General features: G+C 52.0%; 1 protein-coding gene across 1 annotated transcript in view; it reads right to left on the minus strand.

Moving 5' to 3' along the window:
- Positions 1-4,341: 4,341 nt before the first annotated feature.
- CTNNBL1 (catenin beta like 1) overlaps positions 4,342-14,577 on the minus strand; it is a 123,341-nt gene continuing 113,105 nt past the window's right edge. The window contains exons 14-16 of the mRNA XM_056844487.1: positions 11,383-11,520; positions 10,004-10,076; positions 4,342-4,465 (exon numbers count right to left, since the gene is read on the minus strand). Of these exons, the coding sequence (XP_056700465.1) occupies positions 4,377-4,465; positions 10,004-10,076; positions 11,383-11,520 (300 nt within the window). The 3' untranslated portion in view covers positions 4,342-4,376. The remainder of the gene's footprint in view (positions 4,466-10,003; positions 10,077-11,382; positions 11,521-14,577) is intronic.

Below are 14,577 nucleotides of genomic sequence, written 5' to 3' on the forward strand. Positions count from 1 at the left end.
TGCACCATCTATGTCATCCAGAATGCTCATTCACATCACAAATGGCACCAGAGATTCACATTCACTGGCCAAATGGTTTATGTATCACCAAGAAGGACACCCTTTCCCATGCCAAGCAAGAAGCACCGGGCTTTTTCAGGTTGTCTGGGAGTCTTACAGTCATAACTAAGAAGCCTGCCCCCATCTATGGGCATGAGCCAGAGCGGTGTAGTGGTTAGAGCATCAGACTACGATCTCAGAGAGCCAGGTTTGAATCCCCTCTCTGCAATGGAAGCTTACTGGGTGACCTTGGGCCAGTCACACACTCTCTGCCCAACCTACCTCACAGGATTGTTGTGCAGAGGCAGGTAATGGCAAACCACCTCTGAACATCTCTTGCCTTGAAAGCCCTGTGGGGTTGCCATAAGTCAGCTGTGACTTGGGGTGGGTGGGAGATGTTTGAGCATCTTTTGAAGTTAGTCTCTCTCTGTCCACATCATTTAGAAAGAAGAAGAGTTGGCTTTTATATGACGACTTTCTCTGCCACTTAAGGAAGAATCAAACCAGCTTAAAATCTCCTTCCCTTCCCCTAACACAAGGATGTATTAAATGAATGGTAAATAACTGACTGCCCTGACCTGGAAAATCAGATCTCGGATGCTAAGGTCAGCTCTGGTTAGCACCTGGATGGGAGACCAGTAGGGAAGTCCAGGATTGCTATGCAGAGGCAGGCAGATGCAAACCACCTCTGTTCTTCTGCCTCGACTTGGATGGCCCAGGCTAGCCCGATCTCACCAGATTTCGGAAGCTAAGCAGGGACACACATGGTTAATATTGGGATGGGAGACCACCAAGGAAGTCCATGCACAGGCAGGCAACGGCAAATCACTTCTGGGTGTTGTTTGCCCTGCCCTGGATGGCCCAGGCTAGCCCCGATCTCGTCAGATCTCGGAAGCTAAGCTGGGTCGGTCCTAGTTAGTACTTGGATGGGAGATCAGCAAGGATGTCCAGGGTCGCTACGCAGAGGCAGGCAAGGGCAAACAAACTTCTGAACATCTCTTGCCTTGAAACCCCACGGGGTCGCTGAAAGTTGGCTGCGACTTGATGGCGCTTTCCACTACCACCAAATGACCGAGCAGTGCAGCAGCTTCAGCTCTTTTTGAGAGCCACAGCTGATGGTCACCAATTTTCTGCTCTGATGGAATACAACAAATCAGTAAACGGAGGCTAACTATGCTGAACCACCCCTCCCTCAGACATACAGATTCAGTGGCATCTAAATCTGGCTGCTTTGCCGGTGTGCTCCCCTATCCCCTTCCAAAGGACTCTCAGAAGGGGCCCCGCAGTTATCTCCCCCTCCCACCATGTATTGGGGGGCCGTGAAACAAAAAGCCCAGACCCCAGGCCTGGCTCCAAGGCAGCCATCCCTGGGCAAGATAACAAGAACCCCGAGCTTAATACCTCTAACATCTGGAGCCTCATTCATCATCCAAGAGATACCAAGATTGCTTTGTTCTCTGATAAGCTCTGGCATTTCAGATTTTTTATAATCCCCTCAAAGGTTTCTTTCATTTAGAAGAAAGCGGAGAAAAACAACAGGCGCCCACCTTCGGAATTCATCTCGGCGCTTTCCTTGCGATGACCTGCTAATACAGGAAAGGGAGAGAGACCGACCTCCCCAAAACACAATGATTTAGGGACCATTTTAAAGTACTCAAGAGCTCTTCAGACACTAGTGGTGGGAATCTTCCGGGAGGGGCAGGCTCCCTACGCCCCCACTTTGCCATTAGATAGGGTAGCAGGCCTCGGGCTTCTGGTACGGAGGGCCTGACCAGGATGGGCGGAGTAGGGAGATTCCCACCACTAGTGTGGGAATCCCTGCAAATGAACGTAAGAACCTCAGAAGAGCCCTGCTGGATCAGACGAGTGAGGGTCCATCTAGTCCAGCATCCTGCCTCATACAGTGGCCGGCCAGTTCCTCTGGAGGGCCAACAACAGGGCACAGAGGCCGAGGCCTTCTCCTGATGTCGCCTCCTGGCACTGGGATTCAGAGGTTGACTGCCTCTGAACATGGAAGCTTCCTTTAGTCACCATGGCTAGTAGCCACTCCTAGACCTATCCTCCATGAACCTGCCTAATTCCCTTTTAAAGCTATATTTGTGGCCATCGCTACATCCTCTGGTAGCGAATTCCACATTTTAATCACTCGTTGCGTAAAGAAGTATTTCCTCTTGTCAGTCCCAAATCTATTGCCGGTCAATGTCACTGGATGCCCTTTAGTTCTAGTATTTTGGGAGAGGGAGGAAAAGTTCTCTCTGTCTACTCTCTCTCCCCAGTGCATAATTTTATCAGCCTCTGGAAGGGGACCAAGATCCCAGGACAAGAGTGGCTGGCATTCTGCACGACTCCTGAAGACAGCGCTGCGTCTGCCCACTCTCAGAGCGGTTGCTCTGGCCTGCTCCCTCCTTCTGGAGTGAAAAGCCAAAGGGGAGCGCTTTCGAGCGCTGGGCCCCGTTTGCTTAAACTACCCAGCAGAAGACGCTCCAAGCTGCCCTGTAGTGGCTGCCGCTGCTGTCACACACCTTTGAAGTGCAGCAGCTCCCCACGATCCATGTGCAAAGTTGCAGCATCGGCTTCCCTTTACCTGGACACTGTGGGCGTTGCAGCGACACCAACCCAACAGTACTGGAAGGGAAGGGATTGTGTGGATGTGAAGCTGCCTCTGTACTGAATCAGAACCATCTCAGTCCATCAAGGTCAGTATTGTCTAAGACCAGCAGCGGCTCTCCAGGGTCTCTAGTGGAGGTCTTTTGCATCACCTGCTACCTTGATCCTTTTAAATGGAGATGCCGGGGATTGAACCTGGGGCCTACTGCATGCCAAGCAGAGGCTCCGCTGCTGAGCCACGGCCCCTCCCATTTCCACTGAGCTGGCACAGGAACAGCTCCAACACTGTGTGGGTCACTGATGAACTGAGCACGAGAAACACCTTGCCAAGTGACTGGTTTGGTGGGCTCTTTGGACTATTTTGGTGCTGCTGATGAACTACACTGATATGTCCATGTGTCCGTGCACCACTTAAAGGGGCCCTCAGATACTTGCTCTCGGAGAGAGTTCTAAATCAGGGCAACAGCCAGAAGAAATATCTCTCGACGTGCCTTGGCCAGATATTCCTGCTTTATAAACACCACCCTTACACCCTGCTTGTATCAGACGAAGAGAGCTGTGGCTCTCGAAAGGCTCATTCCCCCCAAAATCTAAGGTGCCACGGGACTCGAATCGAGCCACCTTTATAGGAGAAGGAGAAGAAGAGTTGGTTTTTATATGCTGACTTTCTCTACTACTTAAGGGAGACTCGAACCGGCTTACCATCACCTTCCCTTCCCCTCCCCACAACAGACACTCGGTGAGGTAGGTGGGGCTGAGAGAGCTCTAAGAGAGCTGTGACTTGTCCAAGGTCACCCAGCTGGCTTTGTGTGTAGGAGCGGGGAAACGAATCCAGTTCACCAGATTAGCCGCCGCCGCTCATGTGGAAGAGTGGGGAATCAAACCCGGTTCTCCAGATCAGACTCCACCGCTCCAAACCACTGTCCTTAACCACTACACTTCATTCATCCATTAACCTTTAATAGGCATAGTAACCACTACACCACGCTGCTGTAGTGGTCAAGAGCCACTCAGGGATGACGGCTGAGACTCCAAGGGGACAAGGAACGGACCCCTAAGAAATAGAGGGGTTTTTATGGCAAGCGAGGGCCAGATGACAGGCAAGCCTGTGCCCCCACCCGAAAACAAGCAACCCGCGACTCTCCTGCTTCCTCTGGCCACCGGCTTTGCAGTTCCTGGGTTAATGGCTTGAACAACAGCGTTCAGCTCTACTGTGCCACCGAGACCTGGAAGCTTCCCCAACGAGGTGTTTTTCGCAGAGATAAGGAAGGAAAGCTGCCGGCATGCAAATCTCCCTCAATGAGGCCCAGCCCACTTAGGGGAGCAGCTGCTCCATAGCACTGGCCATCATTACCCAGCAGAATGGAGCAAAGGGGAGCCGGGGCAGCTGCAAATCCCCTCCACTCTGGTGGTGCGCCTGGAAGCTGCCAACACCGAACACGCCTGCCAGAGAGGAGGAAAGAGCGCCATGGGAGAGAAGGCGCCTCTGGCACCGTCAGCACCTTTGGAGAAGGGTCATGCCCAGAGTCTTCTGCCGGCAGGGAGGCCGAGGCCCAGAGAGACACTCGCTTTCTTTTCTTTCTTTAAAAAAAACGTTTCTTTTTTTAGAAAACCAAACTTTAATATCTCATAAATCTTAGAGAAGCTCAGTGTCTTCAGCCAGTCCCTTCATGGGTCCAGGACAGCGGAGTTCATGGATACGTCCAAGGGGAAGGCGACCAACGGGGCCCTCAGAAATTCTCCAGCAGCTCCGCAATCCGCTTCTGCTCGCTCTCCTGGTATTCTGGGTTTTTCCCGTCTCCGATGTTCTCTGCATACTCTGCAGAAAGGAGAGAAGACCCTGAGAAAGAGGCACAAACAGCAATGGGGTCCCTTTTGGCGCCACAACCGCCAACATGGTCTTGGCAGCCCTTCGAAGGGCAGAAAGGCGGGGTAAAAAGTTTTGTAAATAAATTTTAAAAGCTGTCAAAGGCTTTCACAGTCAGAGTTCATTGGTTCTTGTAGGTTTTCCGGGCTGTGTGACCGTGGTCTAGGTATTTTCTTTCCTGACGTTTCGCCAGCAGCTGTGGCAGGCATCTTCAGAGGAGAAACACTGAAGGACAGTGTTACTCTCCGAGACACTGTCCTTCAGTGTTACTCCTCTGAAGATGCCTGCCACAGCTGCTGGCGAAACGTCAGGAAAGAAAATACCTAGACCACGGTCACACAGCCTGGATAACTTACAAGAACCAAATTTTAAAAGCATTCTTGTGAGAAGCCCCGCCAGAGGCCTCTTCGCCCCGCCGGAGTCTCTAGCAACTGCTCCAGCACTGCGCGGCCCTTCCTCTCCCTTCACCGGCCGCCCCCTTCTCGGAGGTCAGCAGGAACCTGACCGAGGGTCCAGTTACTGGGAAGACCGGTTCCCTTCTCTGTGCCGCCTCCAAGAGAACAACCAGCATTTTGGGGAAAAAGGGCTGAAGAATGGCAGAGAGACAGGAGGGCCAGGGAGGGCGCCGGCACTAGGAGTGGAGCAAAACCTGAACGCCCACAGAGGAGGTAGCAAAATTTCTTTTAGTTGCTATGAGGAGGTAGCAAAATTTCTTTTAGTTGCTATGAGGATTTAAGGAGCTAAGAAAAAGAAGAGTTCGTTTTTATATGTCGACTTTCTCTACCACTTAAGGGAGACTCACATCAGAGTCCACCGCGCCAAACCACTGCTCTTAACCACTACACCACACTGAATTCGCATTGACAGTTATGGAACCTGCGCTGCCGTGTGTCTGAAAAACTCACCATATCCCTTAACACGAAGCTGGCAAATGGGGAAGGCTTTCCCCCCTCTCGAGCACCGACAAACAAAGCAGGGAAGGAGCTCGCTGCTGGCACTCCCGGGAGGAGAGCCCTGAATATTTATGAAATCCAAGGCGAGCTGCTGCAATGGGGGGAAGGGGGGCTCCAGGACTTTGCATGCTACAACCTCTGCTCCTTCCGGGGAGACGGGAGGCCTTGAGGCCAGGCAGCCTCCTCTGCCGCAGGGGGCGCGGCGCTCCTTTGGGCTTCTGTGACTGGGAGCCCACTGGCTGCCTGGCAGCCCTTGGAGAGGCTGGAGAGGGCAGAGATCTGCAGTGCCATCTGTGCCCCAGGCCCTCCTGAACGGGCGCCAGGGGCAAGTCCGTCTCCCTCCCTCTAACAAGGACTTTGAATGAAGACAAGTGGCGAGGGAGATGCTGCCCTCCCAGAGTTGATAACCATCTTCAAGTACTTGAAGGGCTGTCATATAGAGGAGGGTGCCGAGTTGTTTTCTGTTGCCCCAGAACGCCAGACCAGAACCAACGGGTTGAAATTAAACCAAAAGAGTTTCCATCTAGACATTAGGAAGAGTTTTCTAACAGTTAGGGCGGCTCCTCAGTGGAACAGGCTTCCTCGGGAGTTGGTGAGCTCTCCTTCTCTGGAGGTTTCTAAGCAGAGGCTAGATGGCCATCTGTCAGCAATGCTGATTCTGTGACCTTAGGCAGATCATGAGAGGGAGGGCATCTAGGCCATCTTCTGGGCACGGAGTATGGGTTACTGGGTGTGTGTGGGGGGAGGGGAGGTAGTTCGGAATTTCCTGCATTGTGCAGGGGGTTGGACTAGTTGACCCTGGTGGCCCCTTCCAACTCTATGATTCTATGATATCTCTGCCCTGGCTCTGGAGCCCAAACTGCTCCAAGTCCCTTCACCCTGAGAATGGAATGCAGGATATTTACCCAAGGAGCCCTTGGTGCAAATCTGCTCAGCTGTGATGATCAGGACACTATTTCTCAGCCTCGCCCTAACTCACAGGGTTGTTGTGAAACATCTTTCCCAGACCTCCTACCCAAGAGTTGCTGGGGACTGAACCGAGGGCCTACCGCATGAAAAGCGAGGTGCTCTATCACTGAGCCACAGCCTCCCGCCCCCCAGAAAGGTTCCACGTGGTGCTGTTCCATGCCAGTCACATGAATCTGGGGGCAGAGACACAGGTGCCTCCACCGGGGCAGGACAATTAAGCAGCGGCTTTTTCGGGCACTGTCAGCGACTGCTTCTGCTCCAACCTTCTCCACTAACCATGTCCATAAGTTGCCAGAAAAATCCTCCCCCCCAAACATGATGCCATCAGGGAGAGGAATCAGAATGCCAAAGCTCCCTCCCTCCTTCCAAACATGCTGTCAAAATGTCATTAGCACCAAGGAAGCAGCAGACGGGCAAAAGGCTTTCAACCAGCAGCTGTGAGGTCGCTGTTCGGGACGAGGCATTCAGCTGCCGGAAGTCAATTGCCCTTTTCCCTTGCTGACAGAGAGGGCCTGAAGGGGGGGGGGCTGAGTGCCCCACCCCACAGCAAGGCAAGAGCCAGGCTGGCAGGAGCAGAGCCGCCCCCCCTTCCCCTGATCAGTGAAATGGCCAGGCATGGAGAAGGCACGGGCTCATGCTTTGGCTGCTCCCCTCTTTCCTTGGGACAACTAGGTGGGCGCTGGATCTCCCTTGGGTACCTGGACTCTCCCGCCATAGAGGACCACTCAGGATGAGCTGACCATGAGACCCTCTCCCAAAAAACCAATATGTTCCAAGACAGGGCTTTAAGGCAGGGTCCAGCACGTAGCTCCCCCTCAACCGGCAGAGAGCGAAAGAACATGCAAGCGAAATCATTCAGATGGCTCGAGAAAGTGAGCCAAGCTGCAGAGAAAAACAAGCCTGAAGGTCCCAGTAAATCACACCTCGGGAAATAGCCTCTCAATGGGAATTGGAGACGGTCAGGCGACACCCCCCCCCTCCAAGGGAAGACTCTCCAGCATGCTCCCCCATACGGTGCTGGCCTGCCCTTGGATCTCACATGAGACTGGCAGATTTTGGGGCCCCATGTTGAGCTCAGTGCCCCCTCCCCAGCATGGCCCCCTCCCGGACGCCTCCACTCCCCCCCCCCAAGCTCCAGCTTGGTCAGTCGGCAGAAAAAAAGCGTTAATGAGCCCTTCCGCTCCCCCCTCCCCTCCCCTCTGAAAATAAACAGCCAGAGGCCCGCTCTCTCCCTTGCATCGGAAGCAATCCTCGGCCCTCCCCGGGGGCCCATCAGCTGTCAGCCTGCTGGAGAAATACAGAAAATATGTAGGCCATAAAAATCAAACTAAGAAACAGGCTTCCAATTAGCATGCAAAAAAGCAGGAAGGAAAGGAGGAAAGAGCCCCACATGCAAAACAAGGAAGGCTCCAAATTGGCTGTGGCCCAGGCCCAGGGAAGGCTGCTTGGGGGGGGGGGCACTCTTGCCAGGGAGTGCCCAGACCAACACCCTCAAGGAGAAGAAGGAGAAGGGGAAAAGTTGGTTTGTATATGCTGACTTTCTCTACCACTTAAGGAAGAATCAAACTGGCTTGCAACCACCTTCCCTTCCCCTCCCCACAATAGACACCCTGTGAGGTAGGTGAGGCTGAGAAAGCTCTAAGAAAGCTGTGACTAGCCCAAGGTCACCCAGCTGGATTTGTGTGTAGGAGTGGGGAAACCAATCCGGTTCTCCAGATTAGCCTCCACAGCTCACATGGAGGAGTGGGGAATCAAACCCGGTTCTCCAAATCAGAGTCCACCGCTCCAAACCACAGCTCTTAACCACTACACCACACTGGCTCTCCCTCCCTTCAGCCCCTTCCAATCCCAGGGCCCAGCCTCCCTCCAGACAGCAATGGATAAACCAGCAGAGCCACAAGATGTCTGCATTATGACCCAGCTGCGCAGTCCTGACCCAGGAAGACGGGCTGATGGATGCCCATGCACAGAAGCCGCCTCTTGGTGAGTTCGACCACTGGCTGATGAGCCGTCAGTGCCAACACAGACTGATGGAGGAAAATGAGGTCGAGGGGCACCTGCGGAAGCTCTTCTAACACCCCCCATGTCCATGGGGCGCTTCGGGCAGGCTGTTCGCCTCCCCTTTCTGTGCCGTGGTTGAAAGAGGACCAGGCTGCAGGGACTCTCAAGGGGGCATACACCCTTGTTTCCCAACGTGGTGCCAGCGCACTGTAGCGATCAGAATGTCAGACTAGGATCTGGGAGAACCGAGTTTGAATTCGCACCCTGCCATGGAAACTGGCTGGGTGACTTTGGGCCAGGCACACGCTCTCAGCCTAACCTACCTTATAGGGTTGTTGTGAGGATAAAATGGGCAAGAGGAGCATGATGTAAGCCACTTTGCGTCTCCACTGGGGGAGCAAAGTAGTGTATAAATAAAAGGCGGTGTATAAATGAAGTAAATGAAAAATGGTGGAGGGCATAAGCATTGAAAGATCTCAGGCTGGGTGGAAACAGGAGGAGGAGGAGGAGAGCTATTCCAGTCCCCTTCCTGGGGTTTCATCTTGCAAAGCAAATGAAGGGGCCCCTGTCCCTCAATGCAATGTGTATATCCCCCTCCCCACCCCCAATCCAACGGTAGACGCAAAAGCCTACAAGTTGGAAAAATCAAAGAAGTGAGCCAATGACCCCGCTTCCCAGCACTTGCCAATGCAAGCAGTTCAGAGTTCCACAAGGAGAAGAAAGGGGCCAGCAGGCACAGCGAGGGGAGGGGGCAGTGGGTGGCTTTGCCAGGGGCTCCCAGCATTCAGGAGCAGCAGAGGAGAGGGGCAGCCCTTCCCGGGACTTTGCTGCTGCTGGTCTGAGCAAGAAGAAGAGCTGGTTTTTATACCCTGCTTTTTCTCTACTGAAAAGAGTTTCAACTCGGCTTACAACCTCCTTCCCTGGTGTAGTGGTTAAAAGCAGTAGCTTGGAGCGGTGGACTTTAATCTGGAAAACCAGGTTCGATTTCCAACTCCTCCACATGAGCGGCGGATGCTAATCTGGTAAACCATGTTGGTTTCCCCACTCCTATGCATGAAGCCAGCTGGGTGACCTTGGGCTACTCACACTCTCGGCCCCTCCTACCTCACCGGATGTCTGCTGTGGGGAGGGGAAGGTGATTGTAAGCTGGTTTGATTCTCCCTGAAGTGGTAGAGAAAGTCGGCATATAAAAACCAACTCTTCTTCTTCTTCCTTCCTCTCCCCACGACAGACATCTTGTGAGGTAGGTGGGGCTGAGAGAGTTCTCAGAGAACTGTGACTGGCCCAAGGTTGCTCAGCAGGCTTCATGTGGCTCATGCGGAGGAGGGGGGAAACGAACCTGGTTCTCCAGATTAGAGTTGCTGTTCTTTACCACTACACCAAACTGCCTCTGGCAACACTATGGGGGCTGGCACTGGAGCCAGCAGGCCCAGGAGAAGGACAGGCACATCTTGTCTTGCTTGGGCAACAAATTGCCTAGGGCTGACCCCGTCTGCCAGCTGTGGAGTGAAAAAGGGGCTGGCTTCTGCCCAGCCCTAGAGGCTCCTTCCCTGCCGGGAGACCTCACCTTTGATGATGTGCCGAACAATCTTGATGGAGCTTCCCCGCATGTTCAGGATCTGATGGACTCTCTGGCGGATCTGTTGGGGAACCAGAGCTCAGTTAAGAAGAAGAAGAGACGGGGTTGCGGCCAGGAAATCGCCAACCTTCTGTGGTAGGAGATGGAGGGGCTGTGAGGGAGGCCACCGTTCACTTGCGGAGGGAGGCAGGAGAGGAAGGGGGATTCAGGCCAACGGGCAGCCAGGAAGGTGTCAGAAATGAAACGGGTACACCTCTAACAGTGAGAGCGATTTCTCAGTGGAACAGGCTTCCTTGGGAGGTGGTGAGCTCTCCAGGATCAGAGGAGCATGCCGAATACATTAGGTGCTGTGGAACACAGGCAGGATGGTGCTGGTGCAGTCGTCTTGCTTGTGGGCTTTCTAGAGGCACCTGGTTGGCCACTGTATGAACAGACTGCTGGACTTGATGGGCCTTGGCCTGATCCAGCAGGGCCTTTCTTATGTTCCCTGGAGGTTTTTAAGAAGAGGCTAGATTGCCATCTGTCAGCAATGCTGATTCTATGACCTTAGGCAGATAATGAGAGGGAAGGCATCTTGGCCATCTTCTGGGCATGGAGTAGGGGTCATTGGGGGTGTGGGGGGGAGGTAATTGTGAATTTTCTAAATTGTGCAGGGGGTTGGACTAGATGACCCTGGTGGTCCCTTCCAACTCTATGATTCTAACAAAGGCCCCTCACTGACCTCGCCCGTTCTGTAGGTCAAGGAGAGGTTTCTGTGGGGCTTCAGGTGTGATCCCTAATCCAAACCGACCAATGAGCAGGGCAGGAACAAGCAGGCAGCCTTGCCTTGAGAGGTCTGGCTACCTTTCTAGCCCACAGGGGTGCCAGAAGAGCTTGCCCCTGGCCTGGGGAAAGGTCTGCCAAAACCTGCGCTGTGTGACAATGGGGGGGGAGGGTACTGGGCTCCTGGCCACCTCCCTTACCCAGTTGCCCCCATCCCCTCACTTCCACCTCTGGGAACGAAAAAGAGCCGTGCTGTGTCAAGCCGGTGGTCCATCCAGTCCAGCATCCTGTCTCACACGCCTGTCCCAGAGGCCCAACACGAAGGGCTTAGAGACTGAGGCCTTCCCCTGATGCTGCCTCCTGGCACTGGGATTCACAGGTAGGCTGCCTCTGAATGTGGAGGTTCCCTTTACTCACCATGGCTAACAGTCACTGATCGATCACTCCTCCATGGATCTGCCTAATCACCACCACCCATTTAAAGCCACGCAAAAGCCCCACAGAGGGTTGGTGGGCTACGGATGGTGGGAACAGTGGTGTGTGTGTGTGGGGAGGGACATGGCCAGAATGCCTGGCAGGATTGGCGGCGGCTGTGCTGCCCTCACCTGGGCGATGTTGCTACTGCAGATCTCCGCCATGATGTAGCAGATGAGCTGGAGGGCAAAGAGGCCGGCGTCCAGGCGGCGCAGGTAAAACTCGTCTTCCAGGTCATCGTCTATGATCTCGCCACGGCGCACCATGTCCTGTGGGGGGAGCAGGGGCAGAGAGGTTGAAAAGCTGCTCCCCATGCGAGAAGCAGCGGCACCCTTTGCATTACTGCCTACTTCACCGCAAGTCCCCCTTGTAGACACCCGCAGCCGGCCTTACGGTCAGCCAGAGTGAGCTCCCTCTACACCTGCATTCCCAGGGACAAACATACCAGATATTAAGAGACTGTCTTTTTAAAAACAATTTTAAAGAGTTGTTGGTTGTTGGTTTTTTTTTATATGCCGACTTTCTCTACCACTTAAGGGAGAATCAAACGGGCTTACAATCACCTTCCCTTCCCCTCCCCACAACAGACACCCTGTGAGGTAGGTGGGGCTGAGAGAGCTCTAAAAGAGCTGTGACTAGCCCAAGGTCACCCAGCTGGCTTCATGTGTAGGAGTGGGGAAACCAACTCGGTTCACCAGATTAGCGTCTGCCGCTCATGAGGAGGAGTAGGGAATCAAACCCGGTTCTCCAGATCAGGCTCCACCGCTCCAAACCACCACTCTTAACCACTACACCACACTGGCTCTCAATTCCATACTCTCAATTCCATACTTGTAGTGCTTAAGTTTTATTACTCATTTTAGTTAATTTAATACATTTCTATGTCATGAACACATGAACACATGAAGCTTCCTTATACTGAACCAGATCCTTGGTCCATCAGTCACTATTGTCTACTCAGACTGGCAGCCGCTCTGCAGGGTCTCAGGCAGAGGTCTTCCACATCACCTACTTGCCTAGTCCCCTTAACTGGAGATGTCGGGGATTGAACCTGGGACCTTCTGCATGCCAAGCAGAGGCTCCACCCCTGAGCCACGGCCCTTCCCCCTACGGCCCTTCATCTTTCCACCTAATTCCTGGTCTCCAAAATGGTGAACATATCTTAAACATTAATGCATCTTAAACGTTCAAACATCTCAGTCATTAAATAAAACCTAAAATAAACACTTATGCACATAAAAATATTTTAAAAGCACACAGGCACAGAGCAGAGTTAATAAGAGCGAAAGAACCCCACACAAAGCAAAAAAGTCGTCACCCAATGGTGGAAGACAATGATAGAGGGAGACAGACAAATCTCCCCGGAAAGGGACTTCCAAGGTGTTGGTGCCACGACCAAGAAGGCCCTTTCACAAGTTGTCACCTGTCTAGCCTCAGATGGCAAGGGCGAGTGAAGCACAGCCTCAGAAGATGACTAACAAAATTTCTGGCAGGGTATGAGCTTTCGTGAGCCACAGCTCACTTCTTCAGATACAGCTAGAATGGGAATCCATCTATCCTTAAGTAGAGAAGAGTGAATTCAGACACCCAATGCAATAGCATGTAAATGTCAAAAGCAAGTGAATGACATTAGCAGGCGTGATTGGATTAGGTGTGATGTACAAAGGGGTAGTAGGCGTGGAGAAATCATCATTGGTAATGAGGCAGGAATCCCAGATCTCTATTAAGTTCCGGAGAATGCATAGTCTTGAGCTTCATTATTATTTGTAATTCAGCAGTCTCTCTAATCTCCCTCTGAAATCCCTTTGTAAGAGAACTGCTACTCTTAAATCAGCAACTGAATGTCCTGGAAGGTTAAAATGCCCCCCCCCCCGGTTTCTACATGTTGTGGTTTCTGATGTCAGATGTATGTCACATGAAGCTGCCTTCTGCTGAATCAGACCCTTGGTCCATCAAAGTCAGTACTGTCTACTCAGACCGGCAGCAGCTCTCCAGGGTCTCAGGCGGAGGTCTTTCACATCACTGTCCATTCTGTCTTTGTCACAACGACTGGCCCGTTTGTCCAATGTTGCTGGCATGTGATGGCATAAATCACGTTAGAAGATGAACAGGAGTATGAACCTGAGATGGTACGGCTAACACGGCTGGGCCCAGTGATGGTGTTGCTAGGATCTATATGAGTTACCAAATTACACAAACTTGTGCTGTAACCACGGAAAGTTAAGCAAAAACACAGCACCTATGACCAAATCACAGAATAGAATCATAGAGTTGGAAAAGACCACCAGGGTCATCTAGTCCAACCCCGTGTACATTGTAAGAATTTCACAACTACCTCCCCCACATGCCCCAGTGACCCCCACTCCATGCCCAGAAGATGGCCAAGGTGCCCTCCCTCTCATCAGCTGCCTAAGGTCATAGAATCAGCATTGCTGACAGATGGCCATCTAGCCTCTGCTTAAAAACCTCCAGGGAAGGAGAGCTGACCACCTCCCGAGGAAGCCTGTTCCACGGAGGAACCGCTCTGTTAGAAAATTCTTCCTAATGTCTAGACGGAAACTCTTTGAATTTAATTTCAACCTGTTGGTTCTGGTCCGATCTTCTGGGGCTACAGAAAACAACTCGGCACCATCCTTGATACGACAGCCCTTCAAGTACTTGAAGATGGTTATCATATCCCCTCTCAGCCTTCTCTTCAGGCTAAACCTTTCCTCATAGGACTTCGTCTCCAGACCCGTCACCATCTTTGTTGCCCTCCTCTGGACACATTCCAGCTTGTTTACATCTTTCTCAAATAGATGTAAGATAAGAACAATCCATAAATAAACAAAAATAGACATACCTTTTAGATAGGATGTTTGTGAAAAAGAACAACTCCATGAACCGTCACTTTTGTGTTCCACAATTTAATGCGGCCAACATTAAATTCACCCATGCCTCATTTCATGCACATTCTGAAGCTTCGTCAAACCACAGAGCACACCTCCTCTGCCTCACAATAAAACACATTGTTTTACCAGGTTGATAATTGCACACATTTTACATGGGAGACATATACAGCCCAGTATAACAATTTGAGACAATCTAACCAGATGTTTGTCTAATTGGTAATACATTATACAATCTATATACATACCTGGTCTGATATATATTGTCTGTATATGTATATATCTGTAAATGTGCATGTTTTACATGGGTTTCAATTGACCACAGAGGAAGGCCAAACAGACCAAAACGAGTCTGGCATGTGGTTATAGATATCAACCTTAGGAAATGCCACTGTGCTGTCTTAACGTTTTAAAAATAATTTTTATCTTTACATAGCG

This window comes from Euleptes europaea, chromosome 2 (genome assembly GCF_029931775.1).
Source record: "Euleptes europaea isolate rEulEur1 chromosome 2, rEulEur1.hap1, whole genome shotgun sequence".
NCBI classification, from domain to species: Eukaryota; Metazoa; Chordata; class Lepidosauria; order Squamata; family Sphaerodactylidae; genus Euleptes; species Euleptes europaea.